General features: G+C 44.6%; 1 protein-coding gene across 1 annotated transcript in view; it reads left to right on the forward strand.

Moving 5' to 3' along the window:
- The first annotated feature begins 12 nt into the window (after nucleotides 1–12).
- ATP7B (ATPase, Cu++ transporting, beta polypeptide) overlaps nucleotides 13–17,714 on the forward strand; it is a 46,994-nt gene continuing 29,292 nt past the window's right edge. Inside the window, exons 1-2 of the mRNA XM_010835666.1 lie at nucleotides 13–407; nucleotides 14,012–15,182. Coding sequence (XP_010833968.1) covers nucleotides 171–407; nucleotides 14,012–15,182 — 1,408 coding nt within the window. The 5' untranslated portion in view covers nucleotides 13–170. The remainder of the gene's footprint in view (nucleotides 408–14,011; nucleotides 15,183–17,714) is intronic.

The following is a 17,714-nucleotide window of genomic DNA, read 5'->3' on the forward strand; positions in this document are numbered from 1 at the left end:
GGGTGCCAGCCGCTCCTGGGCTGGCCCAGGGGCAGAGGGGAACCTGCCCATCTTGACACAGCAGGTGCCTCCCCTCTGCTGGTTAGGAGGATGCTTTTGGAGCATTTTCTCGTGACACGATCAAATAGCCCAGAGAAGGTGAACTGCGAGGTAAAGGCGTGAACGCGGCGATGGAGAGAGCTGGGGACGAGACGCCCGGGAACCCCGAGCCATCCTCCCTGGCGACTCTGGGTGACCCACAGGTGACCCTGCTGTCTGTCCACAAACGGTGGTCTTTCAAGAGGAGCCCTGGGACCGGGGGCTCCAGCAGGCCGGTGATTTCAGAGGAGGAATGCCCTCCCCCATCAGAGGAAGGAGAATTTTCACAGAAGGTCTTGAATGGATCGGAAGAGATCAGTTCCAAGCAGGTGAGTGGTGTTGCAGAAGGGCTGACAAGCCAGGAGGGCTTCTTATAAAAGTTCCAGGTTACAGATGGAGGTTTCCTGCTTGTCTTGCATCAGAGGGGCCAGTGGAGTGGCTCTGGGGTATGGAGTGAGCCAGGAGCCCAGGGGAACTTTCCAGAGATTAAGTCCACGGTGGATAAATCTTGGGTTTTGTTGCTTCTTACTTTCAGGATATTTTTTAAGCCTCTGTGGTGAACAGGTTTCTCAAAATGCAAATCAGACAAAAATGAATCTTTCTCTCTTTTTATTTATTTTTAACACGTGTACGTTCTTGTGTTAATCTTCACGTTTCAACCAAATAAGCATTTTGAAAATGTTGCTGCCAGGTGAACCTGCTCTTAAATGAAAGGTTTGTTAACCCAAACTTCAGGTCACATTCAAAATCAGGGCAGTGTAACTAATGTTTTGTAAAAATGGTGCTTCAGTGGTATTTCCAGGTGGTACAGGTGGTCTGTGTGGGGTTCTTTTCATTGCTATGAGTAGATGGGAAAAAAATACTACTATGTAGACATAAAGGGAAGGTTTCATATGTCTTTTGCTCCTTTAGGAGTTATCTTTGTTTCTTCTGGTGTTGTTTAAAAAGTCTGTAAAACTAAAGGAGATATTGTAAGTTGAGATTTTTGAAATGAAAGAGATTTGTGTACATTGAAGATTTATGAACGTCCATTTATGCAGTACACAGTCAACTTTCATATTTCTAGTTGAATGTTATAAGACAGGAAAATATAATTTTTTTTTGTAAAATGCTTAAGAGCTTTTCTTTAAAGTGTTCAGACTACTACTTGACAAAATTCAACCTATGTCTGAGGTATTTGAATGGGAAATAGTCTAATGATTTTTGATGGCCACTTCTAACCTCATATGACTGGGAAAACAACCAGAACCTGACCAGGGAGCCCTTCAGGAGGGCCAGGCTGGAGGCTGTGGCTGCGAGAGTCAGGTGTGGGTCTGCACCCTTACTGGGCTGTGGGATCTGGCAGGTGAGCTTGGACTTCTCCAGCTCCAGATTCCTGGGATGAGAAGTCTTGCCTCCCTGGGTTGTGAAAGCACCTTGTCGAGGACTATATACACTCACAATGGTATTGTCTCTACCAAAATGATCTTCAGTGGATTCCTAACTCTGGAGATGTGTTTGGTGCACTTTGAACGTCCGGTGGAACTGTGTTGGCTAGTTAATGTGTCTGAGCACAGTTGCAGCTTTTTTTTTTTTTTCCTGAAGCTCTAATTATAAAAGTTAACACCTGTTTATTATGCACAGCAAATTTAACATGAAGCAGCGGAATGTAGAAAACCATAAAGACTTGAAAGCAGCTGTATGCTTCAGCCATTTTGCCGCTACACATATGAACATATGTGAGTTTGTGTATGTGTACAAAAGCATGACATACCTTGTATTTTTTATACTTAATATTTTGAGGAAATACAGATATATATATATATATATAAACATGTATATTTGTTCTTGTTTAGTCGCTAAGTCATGCCTGACTTTTGTGACCCCTTGGACTCTAGCCTGCCAGGATCCTCTATCCATGGGACATATTTATAATAATATAATTTGAATTAACTATCCCCAAATGGGGGAAATTTGTAGTAGGTGGTTTATGATGATTAAAAACCAAAGTAAACGTCAATTACAGTTGAGTACTCGTTCGCTGTTAACAGTGTATTGACTCAAAGTCTGTCATAAATCAAGCTCTGGATCTACTTGAGATAACTTATTCAGTACCTGGTGTACTGGAAGGGACTTGTCACCTCATGTCATCGTCGTCCTCTTTTAACAGACAGAAAGCTGAGAGCAAGAGGTTAGATAATCCGCCTGAAGGGTTGAATCCCAGGTCTGTCTGAGGACAGGCCCCTTGCTTTTTTGTTGGGACAGGGAAGTATTAACGTGCTGGGTGAGATAGAGTTTGAAAACCCTATCTTCTTCTGAGTATTGAAGAGCTCTAACAGAGTGAACAAAAAGCTACCATTCGGGCAGCGCATGGTTCACAAAAGATGCAGGTAGCTGCTCTGAAGAAAACATTTCAAAATTGTGTTTGTAGTTAGTGGATTTGTGTACTTTTTACGTCTCTTGTAAAATGTAGATAGAGTACGTTCTGTACAGTGTAAAACGAAAGCATGTTGTTGAGCAAGCCCTCGGTTTCTTCTGTGTTTTGCAAAGGCATAACTGGTCAGAACTCAACCTGGAGGGGCCACCCCTGCCCCCACAGATGTTAGCGCCTCCTCTTGCTGGGGTGAGCAGACTGTGTGAGGTGAGGTTCTCGAGTGCCTACCCCCCTACACACACACCCACCCCTCCAGGAGCATGCGCACCAAGAAGGAGAAGGCGGTCTCGGCGCCCTGGCCTGGCTGTGCTAGCTCTGTGTCCGCAGGCCTCCCCGGGTCTTTGTTTCCTCTCAGGCCCGGGACAGTGGCCTGCAAAGAAACAGGCTCCTGCCCCTGAGAACCCCATTGAGGAGCTGTGGAAAGTACAGGCTTCTGGCCTTCATTCCAGTTGGAGGGTGGTGGGAATTTCCCTTTGCACTCAGAATTGCCCGCCCAGCCTCCTTACTCCTTGCCTGTGGCCAAGCTTGTCCGCTGTGTTGCTCGTCTTTCTCTTCCATATCTGACAGTGTATTAGTTTACGGGGAGTGAACTCTTGAATGAATGAATATACGAACCGGAAGTGGATTTCTGTGGCAGGAGGAAGTAGTGATGTTGGAAACACTGAACTGGTTGACGACTGTGATGAGGGTGTTGGGTTGTGGGCTTGACCATTTTAGAAAGCAACCTACAGAATTCTTTTTGTTTTTAAGGATTTTTTTTTCCTGTGGATTTTTTTTTAAAGTCTTTGTTGAATTTGTTACAATATTGCTTCAGTTTTATATTTTGGGTTTTTTGGTCACAAGTCATGTGAGATTTTAGCTCCCCGATTAGGGATTGAATCTGCACTCCCCTCACTGGAAGGTGAAGCCTTAACCACAGGACTACCAGGGACGTCCTAACATACAGGATTCTGTGCTGGGTGAGAGGTGGTCAGGCTGGTTTTTTGTTTTGTTTTTCTTGCTTACAGGAAACCAAGACGACCCAGCTGGCACAGGTGTATCCCAGCTAAATAAAGGGAAAAAAAATAGATGAAGTGGGTGATCCAGTCACTTAAAGAAGTCACTAACAAATTGTCATGGAATCATCGTTAGCAGTGCTACAGTGGTATGCACTTTTCTAGGGAACTTGTCGTTGTATTTTCTTAATTTTTTTCCTAAAATTAGTATCTAAAGGATATAAATATCAATAACAAAGTATAAGAGTGTGGTTTTTTTCCTCTCTAGAAAAATAGGATATAGTATATGCTCTTATACAGTTTTACAACTTTTCTCCCCTTTAATCTATCATGGATAGATTTCCATGGCAATACATGTAAATTCACCTTTAAAAAAAAAAACTGCATAAAATTCTTTTGGATTGACACTTTATAAACTGTTCTCTACAGAAGAATATTTAGATGGTTGCCACCTTTCAGTATGTGTATAGAAATGGACATTTTCATGGCCCTATGGGTCTGTATGATGAAATTCCCAGAAGTACTGGGACAGGGGCACTTAATATTTGGACAAATAGTGCTTAATTCCTCTCAAAAAGGTTGCATACATTTATTTTTCTACCACCAGTAGTTGAGAATTCTTTTTACCTATTCTCTTTCTTACTGTATCGTCAAACTTAAAAATTTTTTGCCAGCCTGTTGGGTGAAAAGTGACAGCTTATTTACTTTTGTGTTTTATTATTATTTTCCCTCCTCATTCTTTTTTCTTTCAGTTTTATTGAGACATAATTGATGTACAGTGCTGTGTATAAGTTTAAGGTGTACAGCATAATGATTTGACTTGTATTGTGACAAAAACACCCACAGTAAGTTTAGTGACATCCATCATCTCTATTTTTTTTTTTTTTTAAAAAAAGGGAAAAAAATTTTTTTTTTGTGATGAGAACTCAGGATTTACCCTCATAGTAACTTTTGTAGGTACTATACAGAAGTGTTAGCCTTTCTTTTCCGTCTGAGCCACCAGGGAAGCCCTATTAACTACAGCTATTCTGCTGTACATTGCATTCCTGGGACTTATCTTATAACTAATAGTTTGTATCTTTTGACCACCTTCATCCAATTCCTCCTCCCCCCAGCTCTCTGCCTCTAGTAACCACAAACCTGACCTCTTTTTCTGATTTTTTTTTCTTTTTGCTGTAGGTTCTGCATATGAGTGAGGTCATACAGTATTTGTCTCTCTCTGATTTAGAATAATGCTTTCAAGATCCATTCGTGAAGGAACTTCCATACTGTTTTCCATCATAATTGCTAACAATTTGCATTCCTACCAACAGTGTACAAGGGCTCCCTATTTCTCCACATCTTCACTAGCATGTGTTATCGCTTGCCTTTTTGATGATAACCATTCTAACAGACACTGTTGCAAAGGCATACACATAGCAGCAGATGCATGTAAAGGTGATCAACATCACTGGTCCTCCGAGAAATGCAAATCAAAACCACCGTGAGATATATAGTGCACCCAGTTTCTCGGTAAGGGTTAAAGTTTTTTCCTCATTGTGATCAAGAGAAAGAAACTGACAGTAAACGGTCATTGGTGTGGATTTTCCCAGAAAGTGCACTGTTAGCCCCAGGGCTGGCCGTGGCCCTAAGGCCAGAGGTCAGGCTGGAGCTCACACAGCCCAGGCACACTGACCTCTGCGGTGTTTGAAGTAAAATGCCCAGAGTTTGTTTTATCAGTAGATAAAATGTAAATAATTCTCACTGGGAGCTCTTTCTGAACCTTTGTGAAATAGCGTTAAAGGACAGTTTGAAGGGATTGGAGTGGGGATGGGGGAATGTGTACATGAGTTTTAATGATTAGTTCTTATCAGTAAAATGGTGGAAAATAATGAGTTCCCTGCCTACTTCCCTGGACTGCTTTTGAAGATCCAATGAGGCCTTGTTTGTCTTCATAGTCATTTTCAATCAATTATGATGTTAGCCTTTTACATTCCCTTAGCTTTCAGTCCTTAGCTTTCAGACCTCCTTGCAGAACCGGAGTGGATATTATTGTTACCTCCTTTCACAGCTAAGAAAACTGAGGCTTGGATTTGCTCAGATGAGGACGAATCTCCTACCTGAGGCTGTCAGTTCAGTTCAGTTCAGTCGCTCAGTCGTGTCCGACTCTTTGCGACCCCATGAATCGTAGCACCCCAGGCCTTCCTGTCCATCACCAACTCCCAGAGTTCAAGCCCTTCAAAAAATTCACAACACGTGGGAAGGGCTGATATTTAAACATATGGAGTGAACATGTTCCTTAGAGGATAAAGGATTAGTTGTGTCTGACTCTTTGCGACCCCACCTGACTGTAACCCTCCTCTGACCATGGATTCTCCAGGCAAGAATACTGGAGTGGGTTGCCATTCTGTTCTCCAGGGGATCTTCCCAATCCAGGGACTGAACCCGGGTCTCCTGCTCTGTAAGCAGAGTCTTTACAGTCTGAGCCACCAGGGAAGCAAGCTTAGAGGATAAAGCCATGTTGAAACATGTCATCTGTTCATCATTGCTGTCATCTTTATCACAATGATAATATTATCATTGCTTATATTAGTATGGTTTAGCAAGACATTTTCTTCTTTGCCTTAAAGAAACTGAAAAACCACATTTGTTTTCTAGTATAAAAGTAGGACCTTTTTTTTTTAATTTAAGTTTTAAAAATTAGAAATATGTACAGACAGTAAAAAGATCAGAGTGTCATAACTCACCCATAGGTAACCTCAATTTTATGTGTTAATACCTAAGTATGTATTTGTCTAAATTTATGTACATACAGTTTTTTTTTTTTTTGGCTCTACCATGTTATATGCGAAATCCTAGTTTCCCCAACCAGGGATCGAACCCATGGCCCCCATGTTGGAAGCCTGGATTCTTAACCAATGGACCACCAGGGAATTCCCCTACCCCACCCCACCACCCACTTTTTTTTTTTTTTACATACTGATTTCACTGGGGACATTGATTCTTTCTCAGTGGGGGTTTTAGAGACTTGACACCTATTTGCCTGGAGTGGTTTGTTGTTGTTGAGTCACTCAGTCGTGTCCAACCCTTTTCGACCCCATGGACTGTAGCCTGCCAGTCTTCTCTGTCTATCACCATCCCCCAGAGCTGGAGTGGTTGTGGTGGGATCTTTTCTTGAGTCAGTCTCTCCTGACCCTCCTTCCACTGTGAATCTGTGATGCCTAAAGAATTCTCAGATAAGAATAAAGCAGATACTAAGGGTTGCAGGCCTTAGTGTATATCTGCTTAGGCTTAGGCCCAGGCCATCCAGTGATCTCAGCCACAGCCTCACCTCCATACTGTGTTCATTCACCTCGACGGAGTCTACTGTTACCTGACAGGTAGTGTCAGGGAGGAAGAAATTTTCCTCTAGCCTCCTCGTTCTTCTGGCTCATCCAAGAATGAAATTGATCTGAGACAGATTGATGGGAGGAAGTCAAACAAAATTTTAATAACATGAATACATGGGAGAGACCAGGAAAAAGTAACTCACTGAAATGAACGAAGCCCTCACCTCAAATACCATCCTCAAACAAAGGCAGAGGTGTTGAGAGTGGGAGAGCCAGGGCAAGTTACCAGGAAAAACAAGGAAACAAGGGTGATCACGGTACACATTTATACCACTTCCTTCTCCATTGATCAATTGAGTTTCTAGAGATTTGATCAGCCTTCTCTTCTGGGGACAGAGGGAGATTTCCCGTACAAATATAAGTGTTTCTTACAAAAAGGGAATTCTTACTTGGTTTTCAGAGCTCTTTCAGTGTCGGCTATTACCCCGAAAATAACTAGCTTGAAACAATATGCCGAAGAGATGTGTTTTAGGGTGGCAAATTCTCCTCCCCTGTAGTACTATGGCTGCTTTTGTTTTCATTTTGCTCTTCAGCATTGTAATCTTTTCCTGTAATTAACATGGCGAAAAAGAAAAAAGTAACCTTAAGATTTCTTTAAAAAATAGAAAGCCTGTTGGACTTTGAGCTGGATTTAAATCCCAGCTCTGTTATTTGTGATGTTGGATAAACCTCTGAGTCTGTTTCAGCAGTAAAATGCTGATAAGAGTATCTCCTTACAGAACTATCTTGCGCGTTAGGCATATAAAATGCCATCCTCATAAAGTAACACTGAGACTCATTAACTATTTGCTACCTATTGGGTCTGTGTATGTATGGAAAAAATCAGGACCTTTCTGTATTTTCAGTTCCATGAAAGTTCAGGTGTATAGAGTTGTATGGGTGGAGGTTATATACTGGATAAGTTGCAGGCATGTAATAATATTTTTGCCTCATAAGTTGTTAAGGGTGTTCTACAGCTTTCGGAGTGAAAGAAGTCTCAAGATATGTTGGCAAGTGGTATCCTACTTAAGGATGCTGGAGAACCAGGTGTAATTAAGAGATCTCAGAAGTGGTTAGTGGTCCTTTCCTTGTGCATGTAATAGTATTTGCCCTTTGATTTGTGATCACAGCCGTTTTTAACAGGGTGTGTCATTTCTGGGCTCTGCAGTTTCAGTCTGGCTTTGAACACTTTGCTTAAAACATGCCACACCCATTTCCAATTTCTTCATATTAGAATGGTATATCCAAAGATCTTATTTTCCTTTCCTGTCTCCATCTTAGTGACTAAACTGTTTATATTCCTTTCCCTGCCTTTCTTTGAAAAGTCCTGGTACTCTCAGCAAATTCCATGGGACCTAGGCGCCTAGACAGGTAGCAAAGAATGGAAATTCACTTTTGGATTCTTCTCTGTGTAATTACCCTCTTCCCGGGTATTTCCAGGCCCTTCTCATCCTGATGGCTATTGTACTGATAGTTTATTGAAAATTCAAAAGCTGGTAACCTGGTGTTGGACCTGCAGAAGAAGTCCCCAGTGTTTATTCTCAAGGAGTCTGTGATTGAGTGGGATGCAAACATTGGAAGTTCCACCTGGTTCTTCCTGGACACAACCTGTTCCCTGTGTCCACTTTCCAATGTCTGTTGCTTCTGATGTACCCTTCAACCTAGACGTGTTTGTTTGAACTCTGTAGATGAGTTTTCCCCCACCCTAGAGATTGTCTTCATCGAAGAATGGAATTAAAAGTACATACAGTCTGTGTGTTCACTTAGAAATGATCCAAACACCTGACAGCTGTTGTGAGGTTGCCCCTAAACCAACAGGTACACTGGTGTTTCACAAAGTTGTGTTATTTGCAAAATCTTGTCTTCCATAACTGCTTGTCTTTAGAAGACTGCGTGTTTAAAAGGGAGACCTCTGAGAATTGTTTGCTACAAACAAATGGCTTCCAACACTTCTGCAAACTCCTTTAGGAGGAACATATTAATAGGATCAATAATCCAGGGATTAAGAGCCAGCTTTGTGGCTTGGGTTTGGTGAGTTGTAGATCGACCTAGGACCAAGACAAAGAAATTGGGTAGTAAACCATTAGGGATTTGTTTTTCCAACGGACTGGTTGAGAGTTGTGTCTTATTATAAGGAGGTGATTTCTGCTTTACTAAAATACTGTTTTAAAGTGAATATCTTTGTAGTTTTTGCTGCATCTTTTTTCAGTTAAATGAGGTTTTGATTCAGTTAAATGAGGATTTGATTCATACCAGTTTAGCAACTTAGCAGCAGCAGCAGTTACAATCAAGCCACTGCTCTGGATCTCCTTTATGCTCACATTATTTTAATTGTTAAATCAATTTTTTTAGAATCCAGTAATGTTATACATTGTACAGTAAGTTGCACAGGGTAAAGTAACTCTTTCTTCCTACGCCTGACCCCAGCTACCTGGGGTCCTTCAGCTGCCCAGTCCACAAACTCAGTGCCAGCACATTCTTGTAGAGATAACTCCATACATATATAAACATCTCTGTGTGTACTATTCTTTTTCCCTCTCAGTCGCACTAGCATGCTGTGATGGACTTATTTTGGTGGCCTTCCCAGTGAACTCCACCTCCTTGTATGTAAGTTCAGTCAGTTCAGTTCAGTCGCTCAGTCGTGTCCAACTCTGCGACCCCATGAATCACAGCACTCCAGGCCTCCCTGTCCATCACCAACTCCCGGAGTTCACTCAGACTCACGTATGTAAACTTGTATGTAAACCCTTATGTAATTCTCTCCTATATTGACTGAGCTTGGCCTTGTGACTGGCTTTGGCCAATGGTGGATTAACAAGTGTGATGCAGGCAGAGGCTTGGTAAGTGCTTGTTCTCTAGGAATGCTTACTATTGTGACACTCCCTCTCAGAACCCAGAAAACCTCAATTGTGAGGTGCCCAGCCTAGCCATGGAGAGAGGCTACGTGAAAGAGAACCAAGGTCCCTACCAACAGCAGCCAGCATCAACTTGCCAGCTATGTCATGAATGCACTGTCTTCTTGGAAGATAGTTCCGAGCCCCATCCAGGTCACCTGAGATGATGCTCTATGGAGCAGAGATGAGCATTTCTTGCCAAACCTGTCTGAACTAAAAAACTGTGAGCGGTCATCATAAGCCACTAGGTTCAGTTTGTCATGTAGTAACGGATATCCGAAACACTAGATTCTAAAACTGTGAGCGGTCATCATAAGCCACTAGGTTCAGTTTGTCATGTAGTAACGGATATCCGAAACACTAGATTCTAACAGTGAAGAACCCTCCTGCCAACCCAGGAGACATAAGAGACTCAGGTTCGATCCCTGGGTTGGGAAAATCCCCTGGAGGAGGGCATGGCAACCCACTCCAGTATTCTTGCCTGGAGAATCCCACGGACAGAAGAGCCTGTCAGGCTATAGTCCATGGCATTGCAGAGGATCCAACACTGAAGCAACTTAGCGCACACTCATAAATTAATTATTCCCTTTTCTCTATTTAAAAATATTTTTTAAAAAAACAATTCCTTGTAATTATTAATCCCAAATTAGCTTATGATTTCCTCTGTGGATATACAAATAAACATTCATAATCTGTTTCAAAAGTTATTTAAATTTTCATCTTGTTAAGCTGCTCAAAAGCTGAAGTTGAAAAGATCTGCATTTTATACACGGGGACATAGAAGATCAGTCCACATAATGGAGATTCAACTGAAGATGAGCAGGGTTGTATAGGTGCCTAGTGACATATACTTTTTTTTTATAATCAGGTACCATATATAAAATCCTATGCCCAAATGTCTGAAGCAGTACTGATAAAGAAATGCAAAAAAAAAAAAAAAAGGCTGTCTGAGGAGGCCTTACAAATAGCAGTGAAAAGAAGAGAAGCAAAAAGCAAAGGAGAAAAGGAAAGATATACCCATTTGAATGCAGAGTTCCAAAGAATAGCAAGAAGAGATAAGAAAGCCTTCCTCAGTGATCAATGCAAAGAAATAGAGGAAAACAATGGAATGGGAAAGACTAGAGATTGCTTCAAGAAAATTAGAGATACCAAGGGAACATTTCATGAAAAGATAGGCTCAATAAAGGACAGAAATGGTATGGACCTAACAGAAGCAGAAGATATTAAGAAGACGTGGCAAGAATACACAGAAGAACTGTACAAAAAAGATGTTCACGATGCAGATAATCACAATGGTGTGACCACTCACACTCACCTAGAGCCAGACATCCTGGAATATGAAGTCAAGTGGGCCTTAGGAAGCATCACTAGGAACAAAGCTAGTGGAGGTGATGGAATTCCAGTTGAGCTATTTCAAATCCTGAAAGATGATGCTGTGAAAGTGCTGCACTCAGTATGTACTCATCAGTGGCCACAGGACTGGAAAAGGTCAATTTTCATTCCAGTCCCAAAGAAAGGCAATGCCAAAGAATGCTCAAACTACCACACAATTGCACTCATCTCAAACGCTAGTAAAGTGATGCTCAAAATTCTCCAAGCCAGGCTTCAGCAATACGTGAACCGTGAACTTCCAGATGTTCAAGCTGGTTTTAGAAAAGGCAGAGGAACCAGAGATCAAATTGCCAACATCCGCTGGATCATTGAACAAGCAAGAAAGTTCCAGAAAAACATCTATTTCTGCTTTATTGACTATGCGAAAGCCTTTGACTGTGTGGATCACAATAAACTGTGGACAATTCTGAAAGAAATGGGCATACCAGACCACCTGACCTGCCTCTTGAGAAATCTGTATGCAGGTCAGGAAGCAACAGTTAGAACTGGACATGGAACAACAGACTGGTTCCAAATAGGAAAGGAGTACGTCAAGGCTGTATATTGTCGCCCTGCTTATTTAACTTCTATGCAGAGTACATCATGAGAATCGCTGGGCTGGAAGAAGCACAGGCTGGAATCAAGATTGCTGGGAGAACTATCAATAACTTCAGATATGCAGATGATACCACCTTTATGGCAGAAAGTGAAGAAGAACTAAAGAGTCTCTTGATGAAAGTGAAAGAGGAGAGTGAAAAAGTTGGCTTAAAGCTCAACATTCAGAAAACTAAGATCATGGCGTCCGGTCCCATCACTTCATGGGAAATAGATGGGGAAACAGTAGAAATAGTGTCAGACTTTATTTTTTAGGCTCCAAAATCACTGCAGATGGTGATTGCAGCCATGAAATTAAAACATGCTTACTCCTTGGATGGAAAGCTATGACCAATCTAGACAGCATATTCAAAAGCAGAGACATTACTTTGCCAACAAAGGTCCGTCTAGTCAAGGCTATGGTTTTTCCAGTGGTCATGTATGGATGTGAGAGTTGGACTATAAAGAAAGCTGAGCACCTAAGAATAGATACTTTTGAACTGTGGTGTTGGAGAAGACTCTTCAGAGTTCCTTGGACTGCAAGGAGATTCAACCAGTCCATCCTAAAGGAGATCAGTCCTGGATGTTCATTGGAAGGACTGATGTTGAAGCTGAAACTCCAATACTTTGGCCAACTGATGTGAAGAACTGACTCATTTGAAAAGACCCTGATGCTGGGAAAGATTGAGGGCAGGAGGAGAAGGGGATGACAGAGTATGAGATGGTTGGATGCCATCACCAACTCAATGGACATGGGTTTGGGTAGACTCCGGGAGTTGGTGATGGACAGGGAGGCCTGGAGTGCTGCGGTTCGTGGGGTCGCAAAGAGACACGACTGAGCGACTGAATTGAACTGAAAAACTATATCTAATTATGAGAGTGGTGAGGCTTGGATCTTAGGAAGAGGAAATTTTGCTGAATAGAATGGCTGAAGCCACAACATCATGAGAAGAGTTCAGGAAATTACACTTGAGCCATGATCAAATAAAAAAATGAATCCTTTTAGTTTGGTGGAGCATGTGTCATTTTGAGTAATAACCACAGTGGTCCATGTGGGGCAGGGCCTCTGTGGAGGCAGCTCCGAGACTTGACTTGTTCAGCCTGACTTCCTGTTCTTCCAGCTGTCCCCCTCCCACTCCCCTTGATGCCCTGGGCACCGCTGAGCTCAAGGAGCATCCTTCATGACCCTTGGTCATAGGCACCGTGGTCTGACCCCATGGGCTGGGAGGTCTGTACTCAGAACATGTGCCTGCTGCTGCTGCTGCTACTGCTGCTGCTAAGTCGCTTCAGTCGTGTCCGACTCTGTGGGACCCCATAGACGGCAGCCCACCAGGCTCCCCCGTCCCTGGGATTCTCCAGGCAAGAACACTGGAGTGGGTTGCCATTTCCTTCTCCAATGCATGAAAGTGAAAAGTGAAAGTGAAGTCGATCAGTCGTGCCCGACTCTTAGCGACCCCATGGACTGCAGCCTACCAGGCTCCTCCGTCCATGGGATTTTCCAGGCAAGAGTACTGGAGTGGGGTGCCATTGCCTTCTCCGGAACATGTGCCTGGTGGTCGTTAAATCTAACCCCTGCTAAGAGAATGAGACCGACACACCTAGAAAGCGAGGCAGAATTAGGGTGTTGGCTATCCTGTGTATTTGCATTCCAGCAGGACCTCCAAAATTGGAGCTAAAAGGACTGAGCCTAGTGGGGCGGTTTCAGGTGTCGACTGGAGTCAGGAAGGTCTCGAGGGACTTGTGTGCTTCTGTGCTCTCTGCCTGTGTTCAGACTCGCCATGCCTGTCCCGTGTCTGTCAGTCCCACCATGGTCTCCTTTCCTGCGGAAACCTTTACTCCATCCATGGTAGAAAAACATTTCACCAAGGTGGGCTTTTGACTTCTGTGTTCAGAATCACAGAAATAGCTGGAAGGAACCCCTCTGAATCCTTTCATTTGACGTTTGTTGTTGTCGTTGTTTAGAAGCTTAGCTGTATCCGACTCTTCTGCAGCCCCATGGACTGTAGCCCACCAAGCTCCTCTGTCCATGGGATTCTCCAGGCAAGAATACTGGAGTGGGTTGCCATTTCCTTCTCCAGGGCATCTTCCCGACCCAGGGATTGAACTTGCATCTCCTGCATTGTGGGTGGACTCTCTTATCACTGAGCCACCAGGGAAGCCCATTCATTTGATGAGTAGTATCTTTTGATGTTCTTATCCTCTTGAGATGTTTGGATACCAGCAGTATTGTTTTCCATTTTCTCAGGGCCCAGACAAGCTGGGAGATTTTAGAGAATGTTTCACTTGAAGGATAAAAAATGTTCCTTCTCTTTCTTTTAGATCCTGTCTAAGCTCTCCCAGCCAGCGATGAAGCAGAGCTTTGCCTTTGACAACAATGGCTACGAGGATGACCTGGATGGCGTGCGCCCCTCCCACACGGCCACTGGCACCATCAACATCGTGGGCATGACCTGCCAGTCGTGTGTCAAGTCCATTGAGGGCAGGGTCTCCAGTTTGAAAGGCATTGTGAGCATTAAGGTTTCCCTGGAGCAGGGCAGCGCTGAGGTGAGGTACGTGCCCTCAGTGGTAAGCCTGGTGCAGATTTGCCATCAGATTGAAGACATGGGCTTCCAGGCCAGTGTGGCTGAGGGAAAGGCCACCTCCTGGCCCTCCAGGGTCTCACCTGCCTCAGAGGCCATGGTCAAACTTCGGGTGGAGGGCATGACCTGCCAGTCCTGTGTCAGCTCCATAGAAGGCAAGATCGGGAAACTGCAGGGCGTCCTGAGGGTCCGCGTCTCGCTCAGCAACCAGGAGGCAGTCATCACTTACCAGCCTTACCTTATCCAACCCCAAGACCTCAGGGACCACATAACTGACATGGGATTTGAAGCCGTCATCAAGAACAAGGTGGCCCCCGTGAGCCTAGGACCCATAGACGTCAGGCGGCTCCAGAGCACCCTCTCAGCAGCCCCTCCGGCTCCCGTTAATCAGAATGACAATAACTCTGAGACCCCGGGGGGCCAGGGGATCCCCCTGCACCTGAGAGTGGATGGAATGCACTGTAAGTCTTGTGTCCTGAACATTGAAGACAATATCGGCTGGCTCCCCGGGGTTCAGAGTATTCACGTGTCCCTGGAGAGCAGGACTGCCCAAGTCCAGTACGACCCTTCTCTCATCTCCCCGGGGGCCCTGCAGAGAGCCATTGAGGCCCTGCCTCCTGGGAACTTTAAAGTCTCTCTTCCCAATGGGGCGGAAGGGAGTGGGCCAGACTCCAGGAGCCCCCCGGCGTCCAGTGCGCCCTGTACCGTGATGCTGGCCATCGCCGGCATGACCTGCAAGTCTTGCGTCCAGTCCATCGAAGGCCTGATCTCCCAGAGGGCGGGTGTGCACCAGATCTCAGTCTTTTTGGCCGAAGGGACTGCAGTGGTTCTCTACGATCCATCTCGAACTCACCCAGAAGAACTGCGAGCTGCGGTGGAGGACATGGGATTCGAGGCCTCCATCCTGGCTGGTATGTGGTGATGCGTGTCAGGGCTCCCTGGGGGCGTCTCCTTTCTCTCTCGTCTTATGACGACGTGATCCCTGCACAGTTGGACAGGGGAGCCACACTCCCTGCCTCCCAGGTCCTCCGAGCTGACAATTCTGCAACTTAAGCCAGTGGGCCAGTTGTCAGGATCGAGGAGCTAGAATTCCCAGGTGTTTCTGTGTTGCCTCTCAGGTCGCTGGGACTCAGTGCTAAGTTCCTTGCACTTTTGGCTTCTTTTCTGAAGAGAACGCTGATCCTGTATTGTTTGTAAATAACATACTGTGGGAACACCTGGCCCTTCTCTCTCCAAAGGAGCCATCCTCATTTGCTCGGAGATTTCTCTGCTAAACAAAACAGAGTAATAAAGACTACAGGACCTTGGTCCTAGCCCCTGGAGCCCACTCTGTTGAAAGTGGGAATGAAGGAAAGGGCAGGACGATGGTTCCTTTCCCCCACCACCAGCCACGGCTGTGAGAAGAGGGGGACAAGACAGCCTTCACAGAGTGAGGTGCCCACAGGCTTGACCCCACGTCAGTCAGTAGAACGTTTCCTGGGTGGTGGCCGTCCCCAAGCCCTCTCGCATTGACCCACCAGCCACTCACTTGCTGCTTTTCCCTCTACTTCCCTTGCACGGAGCCCTGCACGGTGTCCTGGCACCTATCGTGTTTCTGCCCCTCGCCAGGCCTGTGTGAGCTGTGGGCCACTGGGAAGTGAGGTGTAGCCCCTCCGGAGAGCTCGTGTGGTAGCGAGAAGGGGAAACCATGCCGGGCCGCAGGGGTAGGCTGGTGAGGTAGGGGGCTCGGTGGTGGTAGGAAGGCTCCTCTGGGGGGAGAGGGTGGGATTGAGCCATGGGAGATGGCAGAAACCCTTCCACCGCCTCCCCCACCACCCCTCATGTCTCATTCCCACTCACCTCCCCCCGGAGGAGCCCTTCCTAGACAGGGGGCTCAGGGGGGCTCAGATCCCTATACACACACCCCTGATGGGAGCGTGTGAGTCATGAGGAGGAACTGTGCCCCACCCTGTGCTTTGTCTTTGTACCAAGTTTCAGGAAGGAGTTTTGTTTTTAAACAAAAATCAGTAAAGAAAACAGCAGGACAGTAAATCCTGTACTCAGAAGGTAAGACATGCAGTGTGGAGTGGCCATCTGCTCTGTTTGTGTGAGGCTTAAAGTCTTTCAACAGTGGAATCAAGTTCGTGGCAGTAAAAAGAAATTTGCCTTAAACTACATAATCCAAAATAATTGAACTCAACAAAAAGTAAACCTGGGGGAAAACAGGGGTTTTGATTGGCCACAATTATGAGAATTACGTTTAGCCCAAGAGGTACTTAGGGTGCCAGATTTAGCAAATAAAAATCCGGGACACCTAGTTTGCATTTGAATTTCAGATAAACAATGAATGTTTTAGAATTAGTATGTCCCATGCAGTATTTGAGACATACTAAAAAAAAAAAAAAAACCTTGTTTATCTGAAATCCAGTTTTATCCGGGCGTCCTGTATTTTACCTGTCAGACTTAATTTAGGATAAACTGTAAGTGTGCTGCTGGAGAAGGAAACGGCAACCAACTCCAGTATTCATGCCTGGAAAATCCCATGGACCGAGGAGCCTGGTGGGCTACAATCCATGGGGTTGCAAAGAGTCGGACACGACTGAGCAACTTCTGTGTGTGTGTGTGTGTGTGTGTAAGTGTGCTGATGACTATCTTTTAAAACCATGTAAATGGTTTGTATTTTTTTTTGTATTTGTAATTGTATTTTTATACAAATACATTATTTGTGTTTTTTTCAGTCATTCTGAATTGACCAGGGGTTCTTTGAGGACAGTCGTCCAACCACATGATTTGCTTCTCCTTGCACAGACTCATTTCCTTGTGATAAATATCTGAAAGCATAGTTGCTGGGTCATAGGATATCAGCCTTATTTCATTCCATCGCAAATATTTATTGTGCCACTACTAAGTACCAAACTGTTAGGGGTACCATTTTTGATAATACTGTTACGTAGGTTTCCAGAAAGCCAAATCAATGTATACGCCCTCTCAGGGTTGGCATAAAGGACCCAGTAGCATAGGCTGGCTTGAGTTCCTGTTCATTTATTTAAACTTTAGCAGTCTTCAGAAGCTTAGAATTTAGTTGAGTTAGACCTCTGTGTTGGAGAATAGCAGGAATGTTAGTGAAACTGTTGACCACAGTATTTGAATAGAAAGGCGAGTGAATCCAGACAGTGATGATGGAGAGCAGCAGGAGGGATTGGTGGATTAGGAGTAGGAGGTTGAATGTTAAGAGCCTGAGATCCAGAGGTGGAGTCATTTTGAAGGACAAGGTCCAGGAGAGCAGAACTGTGCTAGGTGAGGTGATAGTCTGCATCCAGAAGGTTGGAGGGCTCTAAGGCTGGAGCACTGGAGGGTCTTCACTGAAGGGGCTGAAAGTGTCCATCACCTGCACTCCAAGTGAGTGGAAGTAGTTTTAGCACTTTCCAGAAAATGAGCTTCTACTGTAGTGGCTGTGGACTTTG

The sequence above is a fragment of the Bison bison genome, unplaced genomic scaffold (assembly GCF_000754665.1).
Source record: "Bison bison bison isolate TAMUID 2011002044 unplaced genomic scaffold, Bison_UMD1.0 scf7180017864048, whole genome shotgun sequence".
In the NCBI taxonomy this organism is placed as follows: Eukaryota; Metazoa; Chordata; class Mammalia; order Artiodactyla; family Bovidae; genus Bison; species Bison bison.